This window comes from Dasypus novemcinctus, chromosome 5 (assembly GCF_030445035.2).
Source record: "Dasypus novemcinctus isolate mDasNov1 chromosome 5, mDasNov1.1.hap2, whole genome shotgun sequence".
Taxonomy (NCBI): domain Eukaryota; kingdom Metazoa; phylum Chordata; class Mammalia; order Cingulata; family Dasypodidae; genus Dasypus; species Dasypus novemcinctus.
This window is the reverse complement of record NC_080677.1, coordinates 82,511,949-82,532,507: the sequence shown is the minus strand read 5'-3', so window position 1 is coordinate 82,532,507 and position 20,559 is coordinate 82,511,949. Positions and strand designations below refer to the sequence as shown.

Sequence of the window (20,559 nt, the reverse complement as noted above, 5' to 3'; positions counted from 1 at the left end):
AGATCTCATTTATTTTCTTTTATGCCTTATGTACAAACAAAAGTCTTGCAACATTTTTGTTCAATGTAAATTTCACCACACATACTATCAAATTTCTGCAACTAAAACTGAACTGTTAATAAACGAACTACTTTAAAGGGTAAAATGAGCCCATGCTTGGATGAAAATATTTAAAATACTTAAAAGACCTTCTTAAAAGATAGTCTGCTATGGAACTAATCTTAACATGTTTCTGATATTTTTAATATATTCAGTACTTAATTTTGTGTGGGATAAAAAGTGGTAAAATTATCATTAAACATCAACGATAATACTTTTTGGTTACATGAGGCCCAAACTAAAAAATTATTCATTGGCTTAAGTTTCTAAATTTTACTCATCTATTTCCAATGAAATGTTTTTGCAACCATACGGTACTGTAAATTTAAGTTATCCATTGATATTTATTCTTCCCTTTCAGGGCAACAAAATAAGTGTAAAAGCATATCCATTTCATTATTTTTGCAACTTTCCTGTAAGTTTGAAATTATTTTAAAATAAAAAGTTAAAAAAAAAGGTATAACCATAACTACTTTTGTTTTTCCTTAGAAGATACTAGGGATTGAGCTGGGGAATCTCATGCATATGAAACAGGCGCTCAACCAGAGCTACACTCGCTCTACCAACAACAGCACTAAAGGAACTAGGTTTCTTCTCCTAAGGGAGGAAAAAAAAAGTTAATTTATTTGTATACATAACACAAGTTTTATATAAGTGATATTTTAATATTGTTATACATTACCTAATTTGTCTGTTACTTTATTTTTAAAGAGCACCTTTATATAATTTGTCAAAACTTTTTTTTTTAATCGTAAGAAAACTTTCTGCATCATACTAAGCAGTCTAAAGGGGCTAATCAAATATTTATTATCGTAACGATTTGAAGGTTTCCTACCTCTGAGGAGGAATAAAAGGTAGACAGAAGATTAAAATGAGTCCTATTTCAGCATAAAGAAAGGTTGCAACTGCCGCCCACTGAAGTGTCATTTTTTTCTCTTCACACCTAAACAGAGAAAACACTTTGTTTACTTTGCTGCCTTTCAAAGAAAACGGTTAAAAAGACACCTGGGGCGCAAGGTTTTAAGTACTGGGGGTTTACCGCGTCCGATCTTCCCCTAACTAGAGGCGCCTGGCATTAAACCTGGGAGAGAAGAAAAAAGGTAAAGGGTGGGCCGGAAGGCCGTGTGTCCACCTCTCCCACGAGCAGAGCCCCACCAGAAGGCCTGCGGGGACCAAGGGCTTTCTTTTGACTAACTTCGCGGCGACGGCAGCTTAACGCTTCCCTCTCCTAACGTCCCGCGGTTCGTGGTCCTTCGGTTCCCCGAACGCACGGAGGGCCCTAGACCCGGGCGCCGGGTGCACCGCCAGCTTCCGCAATTATACACCCGAGGAAAGGCGCGCGATCCCGCCGCAGCGCGGCAGCAGGGCGGGTTCTGCGCGTCCTAGCGTTCCCCGTCACCTCGCGAGATCGCGGCCCCGGGTCTCGCCCTGCCTTCCCCGCCCGCTGCCGGCCTGGCCCGCCGACGTCAGACGACGCTGCCCGCGGGTCGGGTGGGTGGGCAAGTTAGGTTGGGAGAATCGCTGGTGAGGACCGACCCACTCCCACCCGCGCTGGCCTCCTCCCTTCCACTGGGGTGGTAGGGTGCCTGACCCGTTGGTGGTTGTAGGCTGCAGCGCTCGCGACTACGTTTATTGGCAGTAATTGTTTTTAAGTTGGTGGTGGAGTTAGAGGATGACTCAGACTTTTCAGCCCCATACTTGAGGCCCTCAAGCCCTTCGGGAGCGCAGGCTTTACAGTGATAAACTGTGTATAGAGTGGGAGCGGTAGGTTAACAGGTTTTCTGGCTGAGCCTCTTGGAATCCTGGGAGAAGGAATGCCACAGGGGTCCAGAGTTTAGATAGGACGGTGCAAATCCAGTGAACGTGTTGAAAACGCATTCCTTTCCAGTTATATATGTTATTTTTGTAGCTCTCTTTTTGATGGGAACCGTTTATTGCCCGAAGTTAAGCTATATATAAACAAAAGTGCTAGGTTTGCTGATTGTATAGCTTTTGTTCAGAAAATGTAGGAGAATTTGTAATATCACAACACATACTCTTGTAATTCTTTTGGTTCTTGTTCATACCCTGGAAAAAGACCATTGCACTTCAGGACGATGTTCGCGGACTGGGAGAAAAGGAAAGCAATGCCGCGTATGGGTTTATTCTTTCTTTAAATAATTTAAAATTTTTAAAATTATTTTTTAATATTGTCTTTTTTAAAAGGTAAATAGCACACAAAACGTTAAATGGGTTTATTCTTTGAATTGCTATTTTCCGAGCTTTCAAATTGAGTGAATAAAATTATTAGTTTTTTTCCCTTCAATATTGACAACATATCAGGAATGCAAATCAAAGTACTATCCTTCAGGAGAGTACAATTATTTTAAACATTAAATGTTGAACATAAAGAGGGAACTAAAAGAACATAAAAACATTTAAATTGGTGCTTTTTCTAATTTTATCCTAAGTATATTTGATAACATGTATAAGAAAGACTTTGAACATAAAGTAACCAGAAGTAATTTTTTTAAAATAAAAATTTCCATACTGGTTCCTTCAAAATAATATGCATCTTACCCTAATGGTAGTCATAGTTAATTTATAAACATCAAAATGATTAAGTTTTGACCATTGCTTCCTATTTGTTTATATACTATTCATATCAAATGAAAAAGTCATCTTTATTTTTTTAATGTTTTTTATTTATTTTTAAAAGATAAATTACTTAAAAAAAATATAAGGGATTCCCATATGCCCCACTCCCCACACCTCCCACTTTCCCCCACATTAACAACTTCTTTCATTAGTGTAATATATTCCAGTTAGCTTTAAAAATACACTAATTGAGGGAAACGGACTTTGGCCCAGTGCTTAGGGCGTCTGTCTACCATATGGGAGGTCCGCGGTTCAAACCCCGGGCCTCCTTGACCCGTGTGGAGCTGGCCATGCGCAGCGCTGATGCGCGCAAGGAGTGCCGTGCCACGCAAGGGTGTCCCCTGCGTGGGGGAGCCCCACGCGCAAGGAGTGCTCCCGTGAGGAGAGCCGCCCAGCGTGAAAAGAAAGAGCAGCCTGCCCAGGAATGGCGCCGCCCACACTTCCCGTGCCGCTGACGACAACAGAAGCGGACAAAGAAAACAATACGCAGCAAATAGACACCAAGAACAGACAACCGGGGGAGGGGGGGAATTAAATAAATAAATAAATCTTTAAAAAAAAAAAAAAAGAAAAAAAAAAAGAAAAAAAATGTTTAAAAAAAAAATACACTAATTGAAAAATGAAAGCACTGTGAATGTGCCTAAGAAAAAATATGGCAGCACAGAGCTTATTTTAAAATTTATTCACTTAATATAACCAAACTCTTAAATTATCTGTTTTAGATAATTATATTCTAATATTTTTCATTTTGTTAATACAAATAATTATGGAACTGTTTTACTTCAACATGACATAATTCTTGCAGACACATTCATCAGTAATAATTCTATGAGTAACATTCCTAAATCATGGAATTTTTAAAGCTAAAATTATCAGTTGCTGGGAGGCATAAAAATAACATCATTAAAACCATATGAAAATTAAGTTTTAAAGTTAAAAATAAAACTTGGTTACTATTGTCTAGGAAATGGTATTTCAAGACAACAGTCATCTCCAGATTAGTGATGAAATTTTTTATACTTAAGATGCAAGGAACTACAGTTAATTTTAACATTTCAGATTATGGGTATATTTAACAAACTCTGAAACCTTCTGGAAAGCTTGAAATGTACCAAATTTAATGTCATTTAAAGAGCTTCGCTGCATCTTGGTTTTAAATAATAGAAATCATCACGTCCAATTAACTTCAGATACATCTGAAACAAATACTGTGAGGTGTGAAATTCAATTAGACAGTACCAGTTGATTTTCCAATTTGACTTTTTAATCTAAGTCTGAACGCAATTCTATATAGAATCTCATGTTCCTTTTCATTTTACAAGATGCTGGCATTATTCTGATACTTCTCTGCACTTCTTTTAGTTAAAAACACACTTATAGTTAATTTATAGATACTCTATGAGTCATACTTTCTTAGTATTATAGTAAAAAGTTTTGTTTAAAAATGTAAAAAACAAGATTCCTTTAGGGAAAAAACGCAGCACTTCTCACTTTCTCCACACCCCCAATCCATAACAGGATTCAGAGTATTGTTGATGTTTGGACCTAGTATGACCAGGTTGTTTCAATCAACTGGGTTCTTCTTTAAAATTGTAGATCTCCCAGATCTACTAAATCAAAATCTCTGAGGGTAGGGTCAAGGAATGCTTTTAAAAATGTTACCCAGGGAACCTATTTTATACTATAGTTTGAGAGTCACTGATTTTAAGAAAAAAGAAGATGTAATTTTGTGCTTTCATTGTAGAACAAAAAAAATTATGTCTTAAAATTTAGAAAGTCCAGTCAAATGCCATAATGGTCTGTAAGGTAATCTAAAACTGCTGATGTGCTTGACAAAGCATTAAACACCCTTTTTTCCTGCCTTGAAGTTATCTTTTCCATCATGTACATTAAATGCTGATGGAAACACATATAAGGTGTTCCAAGTTCAAGAGCAATGTCAACCCAATCCCAGATGCATTTCAGCGGTGTTTCCTCATATCCAGCAAACATCGCTGGATTTGCTAAAAGTCCTCTTGCAACCATCACACCTACAAATTAAAGCACACCACATTTATCCATTCATTAAGAATCCATGACTATGAGGCCAATGTAACAAACTGAAGATATTAAAAATACAGTATTATTACAAGGTTTCACAATATCTATATTACATTTGTCTGTTTAAATTATAAAACAATTTATTCTGGTATTTTTTGTAAGCTAGCCAAGTTAAAATGTACTTTTTAAGAATTTTTCCTGTGAATTCTTCTTTGTAAAAACTGCCTTCAACATTAAGCAATTAATCCTTAGTATTTCTCTAGTATAATCCCAGATTGTCATAAATTGGGTTTGCTTAAAGTTAAATTTATCTGCATTTGTCCATGTAGGAATCACTGTCATTATGGCTTGGTATGCATAAAATGTAAGAGGCTAGGAAGACTGCATAAAAGTCTAGATTTCTATGACCAATTACTGAGTTCATTAACTCATTTCTATTCTAGGGGCTCTATTTTACTAATAGGCTATCTATAACACACTTAGTCACTGAATATGATGGTGGAAGAGAAGTAACTGAATTCATTTGCACATTTAAAATAATCTATTTTTTCTAAGTATTAACAGCTAATGGTAGCCACTGAGTGTACACTTTGAATGGATTGTACAAAGCATGGAACTGTAAAACACAATGAATCCTGCAGTGGAAGACGGACTGTGGTTAACCAAAGAAATATGAGAACATTCTCTCATGAACTACAAGTTAAATACTAATAGAGGATGTCAATAACCAGGTGGTTGTGGGGTAAAATAAACCAAATGTAAGGTATTAGCTACAGTTAGTAGTAATGTTTTGACAGTGCTCTCCCATAGTTTGTAACAACTATTTCACAACAATGCAAGGTGGTGGTGGTGGGGTAGTGTATGATGATATGCATGTTTGTTTTGTAAGTTCACAACTTTATACTATACAATTATTGTTTATGGATGTTCATATATGAATGATAACTTCAATTAAAAAAATTTAAAAAGTGGCATTTTAGTAAGTTGCTCAGCTTAAACTAGTACAGTGGGAAAATATGGTTCAGGGTTAAAGAATAATAATGAAAATTACATTAACATTACTTTCCTACCCCACTTTTTTTGGCTAATTAAAAAATATTTCTTACCATCTGCCCCAGTAATTTGCCACACATTTTCTGCTTCTTTTAAGCTTTTGATGTCTCCATTAGCAATAACAGGTATAGACATATTTTCCTTAATTATTTTAATGGCATCATAGTGGACTGGCTGATGTCTTTCTTCAACAGTTCTTCCATGGACTGAAATCCAGGAAACTCCTGTTGCTTCAGCCTTTCGACAAAGATCTACAGTTCTTGTAAGGTCATCATGGATCCTATAATTCCAAGATTACATCTGTCTGTTCACAGCAAACAAATCTTAAGTCTAAAATGAATACACTAATTAAATATTTCATATATTACATCATGTAGTTAGCTTTGTTATATCATATTTTCAGTTTATGCCACTATCAGTAAAGTTTCATTTAGGGATTCCTTCCCACTTAAGACTAGCTATTATACTTTTGGCAATATTAGGATGACAAATAATTAGGAATATTTCTTAGCATTAATTAAGTAATACGTGGAAAAAGTTGAGGATTTCTTCTGGGGTAAGTTTTCAAAAATAAAGCAGTGTTTTTATTTTTGTTGGAAAACAAAAAAGGAAGTTCTTCGGCATTATAAAAAAAATTCTGGGTATACAGTCATTTACTAAATATCTTGTTTCAGTGTTTCCATAAATCAGGTACCAATTTGTTGAAGATAGACTTCCCCACCCCAAAAGAATATTGTTCTATTTCCTAAGTAAGGGACTATCTTGTTAACAGAGTAAAATATTTTTTTTTTTACCTTATTTTAATAGAAACTGAAAATCTAGGATTTTCCACTTGATTTTTCACTTGTTTCACCATATCTTGAACAAGCTCTGGCTTATTTATTAAGCACGCCCCATAACCTTCTGCCATTGCCCATCTTTATAAAGCAAAAAGAACAAAATATGAATTGTAAATGGCTGAAGAAAAGATAAAATCTAAATGAAAACACTGCCATATAAATGCATCTATCTCTAGACATCCGGAATAAAAGAAGCATTTTAAAAATTCATAGATCCATTGTTTCTAAGTGGATCAGATTAACATGAGATTAGGAAAACATGTTCTCAGATCAAAATGTACTTAGAGGAAACTTCTCATTGGCAAGTGAGAAAAGTCAAATTCACTTATCCAATATTGATTCAGGTATTTGTAATTAACTGCAATTACATCAGATTTACTTAAATCCAAATTTGATATTTATTGTTTATAACAAGAGGTATTATAAATCTCAAAAGTAGAAAGTCATTTCTGGCTTACTGCATTCCAATACCACTAAACAGCTTATTAAATTCTCTTAATGAGTATACAGATATGTCTAATCTTATTTGGATTATGCTTTGCTTAAAACCTTGATTTTATTTTTAAAAACATTTTAAATAATTGACAGATAATATAGAACAGTGCCACATGCCAGTAAGGTAGGAATATAATTGTCAAATTAAGTACATCCTATGAATACCTAGCTACTGAAATACAGTCAAATAATTGTGGTATAGAAAGAAAAGGTGAGTATAAAAAGTTATTTTTATAAGGGGAATTAATATAAAGAAAACATGTGGCTAGCTCCCAAATCAAAGAATCGTAGATTTTAGAGCAGGAATGAATGAATGACAAAATGGTAAAATTACTATAAATATTTGATTCTCACATTACTTATGGATGAAGATCAAGGCAGAATCACATGCACAAATTTTAATGGTGAAATAAGAAACACCTGTCATGGGTCTATATACTGGTTCAACCATAAGGAAAGATGTTTGCGTAATGTTCCTATATAAACTTTTCTTATACTTTTTTGTTACTTCTTATTTAAAGTTCTAGTGCTTAAACTCTGTTTTCCTTCCTTTTTAATTTTCGAAAACTAGAAAGATAAGTTTACCATGTTTGCAAAATTTTTTCTTTAATCTTTTAAAAAAATTCTTCCAACTACTTTGAGCTTTACCTCTGAGGGCAACCACAGTTAATGTCTATTCCATTCGCATAAGGACAGACTATACAGGCAGCATCAGATAAAAGTCTTGCATCATTAGCAGCAAACTGAACAATCAAAGGACAATCACCTGATAAAATGAACAGCTCATAATTAAAATCCATAGGAAGAAAACATGTATACACATGCACAAATTATGCCAAATTCTAATGTTTGTACAAGATGAAGTAACATTGATGATTTTTAGTCTAGAAGCACCTGTTCACATAAGATAGCTTTAAAATAATTTTATATATTTTAAATTAAAAGCAATTTACATTTAGTAAAAGGTCAACCAGTAAAAAAGGGTATAAAATGAAAAGTAAGTTTTTCCACATTCTTTCCCACATTCTCTCCCCAAAAGGTGAGAATTACTTTATTGTTCATCCTTCCAGAACAATTTTATGTATAAACTGTAAAATTTAAACAAATGGGAACCTTCTATATACACTGCTATGCTTCCTACTTTTATTTCCTGCAACTTATGATGTATCTGCGTGAGCTAGTCAGATGTATTTTATTCTTTTTAGTGGCTAGTATTCTACTGTATGTATAGTATGCATAAAATAAGACAGTAAATATTGATCATACAGTGGACTTCTAGATTTTTTTCATTTGTGCCTCTTGCAATCAATATAAATATATACATATATTTTTGGGCATATTCATAGGTTAAATTCTAGTAGTTACTGTTAGATATAGGGATTTAATATATTGACAGATATTACAAAATTACCTTCCAACAGAGTTTATCCAATACAGATTTCCACCAAAATGGATGAAAGTTCTTGTTTCCTGATAGCCTATCCTATACTGTATATCCAACATTTGTATATTTTTGAGTACTTTCTCTTCATAAGCTATTTTTCTAAGAGTGATTTTTCTATTGTATTTTTATATGAACAAAACAAAGAAATTAGCTCTGCTATCTATCTTGAGTTATATTTTTTCCGAGTTTTTGTTTAAGTATATTTGTGATCTTCTGTTACATATAAAAGTCTTAAATTTTAATATAGTACTAGAGCTATCCTAGATTTTAAATATCGGATTTCTCATTTTTGGTTAGTGTTATAAACTTTGGATATATGCATTTTAGTGTTTCCTACAGTGTTTCTGAGGACCATCTATGAAAATTACTGGCTCTTTGATAAAATGCAATTTTCTAGGAATTATCCAGTTCCACTGCCTTAGGATCTTTGGCAATCCACTGATTTACAGAATTATGACAGGATAGAATAATTTGATTTTCCTTGATGAGGATGTAGGGTGCTTTCACGCTTTGCAACTCAGAAAAGTTACAGAATTTCAACTTATAACCATTTATTGCTCTAATATAACATATTTTCAATACTATGTTAGATGCTGAAAATAAAAGACTAGTAAGAAACAGCTCCAACACTAAGAAGCCTATAGTCTAGTGGGAGAGACATGTAGATAAAGAAGAAATTATAATGTTGTATGATTAGTGCAACAATGAAGAGCCTGTACTTATGAGGGAGGGAGAGAGGGCATGAGTAGAGGTTGATTAGGAAAATCAGGTCTGGATTAAGAAGCACGAGCTATAGTTTGCCAGAGAGCTGGGGAGCTGGGGTACAGGCATGACTGGGAAAATTATTCCAGGTAGAGATATGTGAGGGAACAGGGCACGTTCAAGGACCTGAAAATAATTTAGTATTTCTGAGGAAGAAAATAGGATGTTGGAGGAACTGACGGGAGATAAGATTGCATCTTATCAGAGGCTAGATCAGGAAGGACTTTATATATTATCCTAAGGTGCTAAAATTTTATTCTTTGAGGGGAGGCAAAATTTCCATTTCTATTAAGTTTCCCGATAATAATAATGATCAATAATAATGTAGGTCTGGTGACTACATTTTGAGAAGCACTCCTTTAGGCAATGAGAAATTCAAGAAAGTTTCAAGCAGGGAAGAGGTCTGATCAAATTTACGTTTTAGAAAGGTCACTTTCAGCTGTTTGGAGGGTAACCAGGAAGAAGGACAGTGAGATAGGAATCTATTCTAATAGTCCAGGTGAGAGGACCTGGGGCCTTAATAAAGGCTGAACTTACATTTTGATATATTACTGATAATTCACTTAGTAAAATATTGACCACAGGATTTGGTTCTATTTTGAAAAGAAAAGCAAGTGACTTTGTATCTGAAGTGAGACTTATAAACCAAACAATTTAAAATGAAACCTCTGAAATGTGTTGTCTCTGATTAGATGAGACAGTTGAAGTTTATTTATTTTTAAAAAGTTTTACAAAGCCAGGAAACTATGGATTTTACATACCTTGGTTTGTGGTGAATTCACTGTCTCTGGCTTTTATAGATTTGACAAAATCAGCAGCAACTATCATTGGTGTATAACACAGATCACAACTGTATTTTCTTACTAGAGTTCTAAAAGCCAACCTGTGAGCAATAAAAACTTTAATTAGACATTTAGAAAGTAACATTATCATATTGAAGCACACTAGTTTATAAAAAGGGAAGATGAGTCTAAGACCTGGCAGAAAAACATGGCTGTGAAACATGTGGCCATGGAACCCTGCCTGGAAACCCCCCATGGGAAAAACTGCCATCAAGAAGGCTGCTGGAAGGACCCCAGGAGAACACGATCATGGGAACACCATTTGGAACAAGATTGTAATGAAATTCTGTTAGGAGTCAAGGAAAAGCCTGATAGCCTTGAAAGGCCTCACAATTGGCCCCCTGAGAAATGACAGGTGGGGCAACCAATCAGAACAGCAAACAGACTTTAAAACGCCATGACCTGGGGCCTCACCCATGCCACTCACCCTGCAGTATGCCTGTGTCCATGCCTTGGACTGTGCACTTTTCTTGTTTTCTTGTTTCTTAATAAACTCTTTACTCCCTTGCCTACCCTATGGCATATCCTTAAGTTCTTTTATGCGACATCAGCCAAGAACCTAGAAGCCCAGAAACCAGAGCCATCCAGTAACATTATTTGGCAAGCCAGCCAGGAGACAGAAGCAAGTGGCACTACCCAACCCCTGCCAGAGCCTGGTGAATTTTAATTAAAGCCTGTCTGTGCCCTCTTTTATTAGTGAGGCCCCAAGACTCATCCTGGGCTGTGCCCTGGAAGTTTGTTCCTTACTCAGCCCCCCGGGAGGCCCAGAAATTCCTCTTAATCCATTACCTCTGGGGCCCCTGAGGCTGTTTGCCTAGAAGCCACAGATCAATCTCCTTTCTTAATTGCCTTTTAATGTTGGGTGTAACTGAGGAACTGGGACCCTGGGAGTGGCCATGAGATGAGCTCATTCATGGCTATCCCCTAAGACTTCTGAAGAGTAGGCAAAAGGAAGGTCCCTAGCCAGTCTCTTTCTGAGTAGGAAAGCCCAGTTTGGGAACTAAGGCTTGAGAACCGCACTAAGAAATTTCTCAAGACCTCTAAGGCTTTGCGGATGCCCAGAGATGTAATGCTCCCAATCCCCGGAATGTGGTGATAGCGAGCAGGGCTCCTGACCTCCAGGACATTGGCTCGGCAAGCAATCCATTTGACCAGGTCTATCTGTGGGATGCCACTCAGACTGACAAACATGTTTACCCTCCCCTGATCAGCAGCTTCTAATTGGGACAACCTGCCCAGTGATAGTTTAAAAAGAGGCTAATCTTTTCCTGTCCCACCACATGGCCATAGTATGGCCAAAAGTAGTCTCTGCATGGGACCCTGAATTCCAGTTAATCTGTGTAAGAAAGAAGGTAAGGACAGACAAAACTGAGGGCCGGAGACTACATGGCCATGTCTCCTTAAAGGGATAAGGAGGCGGCGGACTTGGCCCAGTGGTTAGGGCATCCGTCTACCACATGGGAGGCCCGCGGTTCAAACCCGGGGCCTCCCTGACCCACGTGGCGCTGGCGCAGTGCTGATGCATGCAAGGAGTGCCCTGCCATGCAGGGGTGTCCCTGCGAGAGTTCATGAGCTTGAATTGAAAATAATAAAAAAAAAATACATTATTTTTGTGGGGCTGTGTTGGTGCAGGATGATATATTTATTAAATAATAGTATAGCGTGGACTTAAGATATCCGTGAAACAAAAAAGGTTAAGAACCCCAAGATTATGTGATTCTAAAGGCAGCTCTTTCCCTAAATTAAGCTAAGTGTGTAAAACTCTCTCCTGTTTTAATCTGTGCTTGTTTTAACTTTGTCAGTCTGCTTGTGCCTAGAAGCTCGTAAATCAGATTTGGGGTTCCCCTGTTACAAATTGGATAACAGTGAAAGGTAACCTAAAATTGAGTCTTTAAATGTCAATACCATATTGCAATTGAATTTGATGGATTAAAGAAATCACAAGTGGGATTGGTTCAACTGCTGGAAAAGCAGGAAAAGTTAGTGTTGTTACTAATAAAACTTTTAGTTGCTTAGTTAATAAAAAAAATGCCCAATTTATTCTAAAGTAAAAACTTACTAGACACTGTTAAGAGTTAAGAAATCTTAACTAAGATTTAAGATGACTTTATATTAGAAAATATTTTTGAATGTAATATTTTTTAAAAAAAGAATAAATTGAGAATTTGAAAAAAAAAGATGCCACAAACATAAAAAAAAATATATAAAAAGAAGACAGTTGAATAAAACCATACATTTCTCAAATGTACTGGATACATATAACCTTTTTTTTGAATCATATAATAATTTACCTTTGATTATGGTTATTTTTTTACTAGCTTACTAGCTTCACCTTGCTCTTAGACTTCAGCTATTGTGATAATTCTAAACTGAGTTTGCCTTTGCTTATGGTTATTTCATGACTACTTCTCCCCTTCATGGCTCAGGGGAAGGCAAATTTAAGATACCCTATTTCCTGTCCTTCCACTGGTATTAATGACCTTGGTTTCTCTCATGACTCCAGGTGTGGATTAGATTGCTGCCTGGTGGAATTCTCAGCCCTCAGGGCTGAACATCCACTCTTCCAATCTAGTGGCTGCCAGACTCCTTTTATCATAGAGGACTGGGGAGGAAGGTCCTCCCACCTTGAGTGTTGATGTTGCTAAAAGTAGCAAGTCATGAGAAAAACCAGGTTTTCCTGAGATTTCGATGGCCTCAGTGAGTATACAATGCAATTAGTGTTTCTCATCCAAGGTCTGTCAGAGTCAAAATGGGAAATAAGCAAAGCTCTGAAGTAAAGGAAAATGTTGTAAATTGTATTAAAGCCTTAGGAAAAATTTGGTTATAAGCCAATAATTAAAAGGAGCAGAATTCTTATGCAAAACTGCATGGTTACAGTGCAAATTAGAGTAACTAGAAATAGTGTTCGAAGACATCTTTTAAATGTTATTTGATAGTTAAACTTATTTTGTAAGGGAATGAAAATATAAATAGCATCAGTGAGTTGTGTGTTTGCATCTAACTCTTTATTTGTGCCTGCCTATTCGCTCAGTGTATATTGTCATACATTGGCATGGAGATATCAAATTAATAAATAAAAATTCTTAAAGCAGCTCTATTCAAATTGTTAAAAATTAAATATATGATCATATATGTGAATGAATATTCCTGGAGCCCAAATTAGGCTAAGCAGGATGGAAAGGTAATATAGAAATCCAAATATAGAAACTATTGGGAATGGGAAAAGATTTTTCTAAGCTCTCTGACTTATCCAGCTTCAAGAGCCTTTTTTTTTTTTTTTTGCAAGAGCTATGACAGAGGGGTTAGGTGTGGCAGATTAAAACTCCATCTTCTAGCCTGGGGAATTAAGAATCAGTTTGTCATGTAATTCCCCAATTAAAATGTTTTAACAGCCTTAAAATAAGGTGATTACTAATTTTGTTACTAATTTCAGTGAATAAAGGAAAAGTCCTTGAAAGCAATGGAAAGATATTTTCTAAATTATAATTAAAAAAAATTAAACAATTATAGTTTATTCCAGAACCTAGCAGTCAGTATACTTTTAAGATTATTCACAGTTTTAGAATTTTATTAATGAGGCTTAGCCTCCTATAAAGGAAGGAAAAAGAACACTCCTTGCATAAACTATAATTGTTTCAATTTTATTTAGCTTAGATGTAATCTCTTTAGATTTATAGGATAACTAATTTAAAAAATTAGCATTATATGTATTAAATCTTGAAGGTGATGAAAATTGTAAGTTCAAGTTTTATGAAATAAAGGTAAATTTCACTGGTTGCTAATTGTAATTTAATAAGCTTATTTATTTTTTTTTAATTTTTTTGAAGATTTATTTTATTTATTTCTCTCCCCTTCCCCCCCTCCCGCCCCAGTTGTCTGTTCTCTGTGTCCATTTGCTGCATGTTCTTTTTTGTCCACCTCTGTTGTTGTCAGTGGCATGGGAATCTGTGTTTCTTTTTGTTGTGTCATCTTGCCGCGTCAACTCTCCGTGTGTGTGGCGCCATTCCTGGGCAGGCTGCACTTTCTTTCGCGCTGGGCGGCTCTCCTTATGGGGCGCACTCCTTGTGCGCGGGGCTCCCCTATGCGGGGGACACCCCTGCGTGGCACGGCACTCCTTGTGCGCATCAGCACTGCGCATGGCCAGCTCCACACGGGTCAAGGAGGCCTGGGGTTTGAACCGCGGACCTCCCATGTGGTAGACAGACGCCTTAACCACTGGGCCAAGTCCTCTTCCCTAATAAGCTTATTTAAAGGTCAAGTAACTAGTCTATGTGGTTATGATTATAAGGAGTTTGTAAGAGTATCTTCTAAACTGAAGCATTTAAATGTCCAATTCCAGGAAGACATTAAATAAAAACCTAAATTTATATTAATAAGAAAAAGTAACTTCATAACAGGGAAACCTGTCAGAGACTACCTCAATCTGCAGATTAAAGTTCTGGTAAGGAAAGATAATCTTGATTCCATTGGGAATCTTAGGTTTTCATAAAATAATTAAAGTAGTTCTTCCTGTATCGTTAAAGTAAAATACCCGTTAATTAGTGTAATAATTACGTAAAAAGGAATTAATGTAGAAAGTAAAGTACTAAAATAGTTAAGTTCATTTAATATGTTATAAACTGCATTGGAAGTATTTCACAATTATATAAAAATTAAGAGCTAGATTTCAATATTGTCAAATCTCTTGTGAATTCAAACCAGGCATTCAGTACACTGAATAGTGTTTCTCTGTATGAGTTATTGGCTAGGTTGGTTATTGACCCCTAAAACAATAAAAGTGTCTACGACATGTCTATACATGTTAAAAGTCCTGGTAAATTTAATTCACTTTCTAAGTAGTTAATGAATGTGCCTATAAGATAAAGTAATGGCCTTCTTAAGTACTGTCTTTATTTTGCTTGCTATATGCTTGTCTTGTTGCCTTTCCTGTCTTTGTGAGTTTCTGTCTAGGGCAATGTCTCTCTTCATACCTCTCCTAACTGTCTGAAGCATAACCACTGCTGTGGGAACTGGGGTTGGAAGTTTATAATCAAACTCAGCAGGTCTACCACAATCTATTCCTAGAGTTAACCAATAGCATAAAAGAACTCAAGGGAAAATACTGTTTCCCAGCAACCTTGGCAGGATGCAGCCTCTGAAGACACCTGGCTTGTCATGGCTGGCCCTCTTTTTGGGCCTGCTTACCACCATCTTCTTTATACTTTTAATAGGACCATGTATCTTCAAAATCCTAATTAAGTTTATTTCTTACAGAATCAATGCCTTATTAGTCATGCAGAGATTTCATCCAATTCCAAACAGGTGCTGGAACTGTCTTCCTTCAAGTGCAAAAGAGTAGCAAAAAGGTTTTAAACCTTGTCATATACGGCCTACTGCCCCTAACCAGCAAGAAGTAGTTACAGAAAAATAACCATCATCCTTCATCACCCTCTTAAGAATAAGGGTATAAACCCTCTGAGGGAGGAGTTGAGGCAGGCTAATTTAGGAAAAGGGAAGATGAGTCGAAGTCCTGGCAGAAAATACATGGCTGCAAAACGTGGCCATGGAACCCTGGGGTAGACTAATAAGACAAAAAACTTTTAGATGATAATGGATCTACTCCAGCCGAACCCCACAGAAAAAAACTGTAACCCTGTCCCCACCTCCAGCAAAGGTCAAGTGGGGTTCCTAGACTTCTACCCTCAGAAGGATATAAAATGATGCTCTAATACCCCTGTTGTGATTGTGTAAGAAATGCTGTGTAGGCCCCTGCTGGCTGGTAGAAAGGTCCCCTCTATGTTGTGTGTCAGTGGAGAGCATGCGGGGAGCCTGTACTTCCATCCCTACCTGGTAGTAACAAGGTGAACTTCTCACTTCCACTGGGGTGGTATGAGAGGAAGCCTAGTGGAAAGTAAGGACATACTGTTACCCAGTGGTAATGAAGCCACTCCCACCATGCAGAGCTGGAACTCCCACTCCTGTTCAGCAGTAATAAGGAGCCCCACCAGGGTATCAATGGAGGCCAAAGACTTCTATCCCCACTTGGCGGTAATGAGGCATTCTACTCCCCCTACCTATTACTGCAGAAAAAAACAACAAAATAGAAGGTTTGGATAAGATCCTGTCTCAAAACATAATATAGAACTATGAAAATCATTTGTCATACTAAGAACCAGGAAGATCTCAAAATTAATGAAAAAGGACAATCAATAGATGATGATAATGAGGTAATAAAAATGTTAGAATCATGTGACAAAGATGTTAAAGTAGCCATGATAAAAATATTTTAATGAGAAATTATGAAAATGTTTGAAATAAATGAAAAAGAGTCTCAGTAAAGAAATAGGAAGTGCCAGCAAAGAAGCTGAAGGTATAAGGAAGAATCAATTGGGAAGTGGACTTGGCCCAATGGATAGGGCATCCGTCTACCACATGGGAAGTCTGCGGTTCAAACCCCGAGCCTCCTTGACCCGTGTGGAGTTGGCCCATGCACAGTGTTGATGCGCGCAAGGAGTGCCGTGCCACGCAGGGGTGTTCCCCCGTGTAGGGGAGTCCCACATGCAAGGTGTGCGCTCCGTAAGGAGAGCCGCCCAGTGCAAAAGAAAGTGCAGCCTGCCCAGGAGTGGCGCTGCGCACACGGAGAGCTGACACAGCAAGATGATGCAACAAAAAGAAACACAGATTCCCGGTGCCACTGATAAGGATAGAAGCGGTCACAGAAGAACACACAGCGAATGGACACAGAAGAGCAGGCAACTGTGGCAGGGGGAGAGGGGAGAGAAAAAAAAAGAATCAATTGGAAATATTAGAGCTGACAAAAATAATAACCAAACTGAAAAGCCCAGTGGATGGGCTCATAGCAGAATGGAGGGACAGAGGAGAGAATTAGTGAACTGAAAAACAGAACAAAAGAAATTACCTAATTTGAACAAGAGACTGAAGAAAAAACTGAACAGAACTTCAGGGACTGATAGGAGTATAATAAAAGATGCAACATTTTTGTTATGAGAATCTTGGAAGGAGAAGAGAAAGAGTAGGGAAATGAAAGGTAACAGAAGCAATAATGGATGAAAACTTTCCAAATCTGGCAAAAGACATAGACCTACATATTCAAGAAGCTGAGCAAACCACAAACAGGATAAACCCAAAGAAATCTATGTCACGATACATTATAAATAAATAACTAAAGATAAAGAAAAATCTTCGGCAGCAGCCAAAGAAAAATAGTACCTTAATTCTAGGAGAAAACAGAAGAATATTTTCCAAGTGCTGAAAGAAAAGAACTGTCAAGCCAGAATCCTATATTCAGTGAAAATATTCTTCAAGTATGAAGGGAAAAATCAAGATATTCTCAGATGAAAGGAAAATATTAGAATCTTTTGCTAACAGATCTACCCTAAAAGAATGGCTTAAGAAAAGGACTTGAATATTTCTCTGAAGAAGATGCTCAACAGCATTAGCAATTAGGGAAATGCAAATCAGAACTACAATGTGACAGAACATCACATCCACAAGGATGGCTATTACTAAAAAAAAAGGAAAATAACAAGTGCTGGAGAGGATGTAGAGAAACTGGTACTCTAGTGTATTGTCGACAGGAATGTAAAATGATGTAGCCACTGTGGAAAGCAGTACGTCAGTTCCTCAAATAGTTAAATATAGAATTACCATTTTATCCAGCAATTCTTCTTTTAGGTATACACACAAAGAGAGTGAAATAGTTATTTGTAGACCAATGTTTATAGCAGGATTATTCATAATATTCAAAAGGTGGAAAAACAACCCAAATGTCCATCCACAAATGGATGGATAAACAAAATGTGGAACATACACACAAAGGAATATTATTTGTCAATAAGAAAGAATGAAGTTATGAAATATGCTGCAACATGGAAGAACCTTGAAAACACTAGGTTCAGTGAAATAAACAAGGCACACAAGGAAAAAATTGTATAGTATCACTTTTAAGAGAAGATTAGAAAAAGCAAATTTGCAGAGAATGAAGTAGATTAGAGGTTATGGGGAGGGTTGGGGAGAGGAGTATAGGGATAGTGTTTGTAAAAAAAAGAATAGACTTTCCTTCTCCTCTACAGTTTTCTAAATTATGTTTGATGGTTAAAGGTTAAAGAGAAAATAATAATACTGTCTGATGTGATTCTAAATGCACATAGAGGAAATATTTAAGAAAATTATATTATAAACAAGGAAGATTAAGAGATGTAAAGGGAGGTATAGTTCACTCAAACTGGTAAAATGACAATACCAAAGACAGTGACGTATTATGCATGTATCATATAATACCGAGAGCAATGACTACAAAAGCTATACTAAAAGACACACTAAAAACATATAGACTGGGAAGCGGACTTGGCCCAGTGGTTAGGGCATCCGTCTACCACATGGGGGGTCCACAATTCGGGCCCCGGGCCTCCTTAACCTGTGTGGAGCTGGCCCATGAATGGTACTGATGTGTGTGGGGAGTGCTGTGCCATGCAGGGGTGTCCCTGCGTGGGGGAGCCCCACGTGCAAGGAGTGCGCCCCGTAGGGAGAGCCACCCAGTGCAAAAGAGAGTTCAGCCTTCCTGGGAGTGGTGCCGCACACGTGGAGAGCTGACACAACAACAAGATGACACAACAAAGAGAAACACAGATTACCATGCTGCTGACAACAACAGAAGCGGATGGGGAGGAGCGCGCAGCGAATGGACACAAAAGAACAGACAACTGGGGGGGGGGGAGGTGAGAGAAATTAAAAAAAAAAAGAGAGAGAAAAAAATAGTTAAATTCATTAAAAAACCAAAACAAAACTTTTGGACCAATCAGTATGGAATTCTAAAGAATGTTCCAGTAACTCACAAAAGGCTGGAAAAAGAAAACAGAAAAATGAAAAACAGAGGGAACAAATAGAAAACAAATAATAAAATGGAACAGTTAAGCCTGAACATACTAATAATTATATTAAATGTAAAAGATGTAACATATAAATTAAAGGACAAAGAATGGTAGAATGAATTAAAAAACATGACCAACCTTATGCTGTCTACAAGATACCACCTCAAATATAATGATACAGGTAAAGTGAAAGTAAAATCATGGAAAAGTTAAATCACGCAAACATTAAACAAAGGAAAGCAGGAGTTGCTATCTTATCAGATAAAGTAGATTTCAGAGATAAGAAAATTATCAGAGACAGAGAGAGACATTATATAATGATAAAAGGGTCAACCCACCAAGAAAACAGCAATCCTACATGTGTATGCACCAGTGATGTAAATTATATGAAATAAAAACTCATAGAGTTGAAAGGAGAAAAAGAAAAATCGAAGTTAGAGACTTCTAAATTTCATCTCTCAACAAGTGATAGAACTAGACAGAAAACCAGCAAGGATATAAAACTCAATACTATTAACCAACAGGATTAAATCAACATTTATAAAATACTCTATGACAGCAATATACACTTTTTTCCCAAATATCCATGAAACATATAGCAAGACACACCATACCCTGGGCCATAAAATAAACCTTTACACACTTAAGATAACTGAAATCACACAGAGTGTGTTGCTTCATCATAAGGGAATCAAACTAGAAATCAATAATGAAAAGGTAAGAAAATATCCCAACACTTAAAAGTAAGCAATAAGCTTCTAAATAATCCATGGGTCAAAGAGGGATTCTCAAAAGAAATATTAAAAATACACTGAACTGAATGAAGATGAAAATACTATATTTCAACATTTGTAGCACACAGCTAATTCAATGCTGAGGGCAATTAATAGGACTGAAAGCATATATAAGAAAAAAAGTCTCTAATCAATAATCTAATAAGCTTCTACCTCATGAACCAAGGTAAAAACAGGAAAATAAATCCAAACAAGCAGAAGTAAGGCAATAATAAAGAAACTAATGAAAATGAATTCATTGTATCAATGAAATTGAAAACAAAAACAAAAAAATATATAAACAAAAATCAATGAAACAAAGAGGTGGTTGTATGAAAACATTGTGATAATTGACAAACTTCTGGCAAGATTGGTAAGGAAAAAAAAAAAGGAGATCCAAAATAAATCCTACTATAGACCTTGAAGACATCAAAAGGATAAGAGCATACTATGAAGAACTGTATGCACATAAATTTGACAAATTAGATGAAATGGTCCAAAACAAAATACCGTAACTCACCTAGAGTAAAATAGATAATTTGAGTAGCCTATAAATATTAAGGAAATTGAACTCATAATTAAAATACTTCCAAAAAAGAAATCACTAGGCCCATACGGTTTCACTGGAGAATTCTATCAAACACAGAAAAAAAAATTAGTCATAATACTACATAATCCCTTCCAGAAAATAAAAGAGGAAGAAGC

At 36.4% G+C, this 20,559-nt stretch overlaps 1 protein-coding gene across 1 annotated transcript in view; it reads right to left on the bottom strand.

The window, feature by feature from the left end:
- The window catches only part of LOC101437845 (tRNA-dihydrouridine(20a/20b) synthase [NAD(P)+]-like), a 137,803-nt gene that overhangs the window by 110,294 nt on the left and 6,950 nt on the right, over positions 1–20,559 (bottom strand). The window contains exons 4-10 of the mRNA XM_071215517.1: positions 10,131–10,252; positions 7,812–7,929; positions 6,624–6,746; positions 5,883–6,109; positions 4,522–4,766; positions 1,139–1,158; positions 935–1,042 (exon numbers count right to left, since the gene is read on the bottom strand). Of these exons, the coding sequence (XP_071071618.1) occupies positions 935–1,042; positions 1,139–1,158; positions 4,522–4,766; positions 5,883–6,109; positions 6,624–6,746; positions 7,812–7,929; positions 10,131–10,252 (963 nt within the window). The remainder of the gene's footprint in view (positions 1–934; positions 1,043–1,138; positions 1,159–4,521; positions 4,767–5,882; positions 6,110–6,623; positions 6,747–7,811; positions 7,930–10,130; positions 10,253–20,559) is intronic.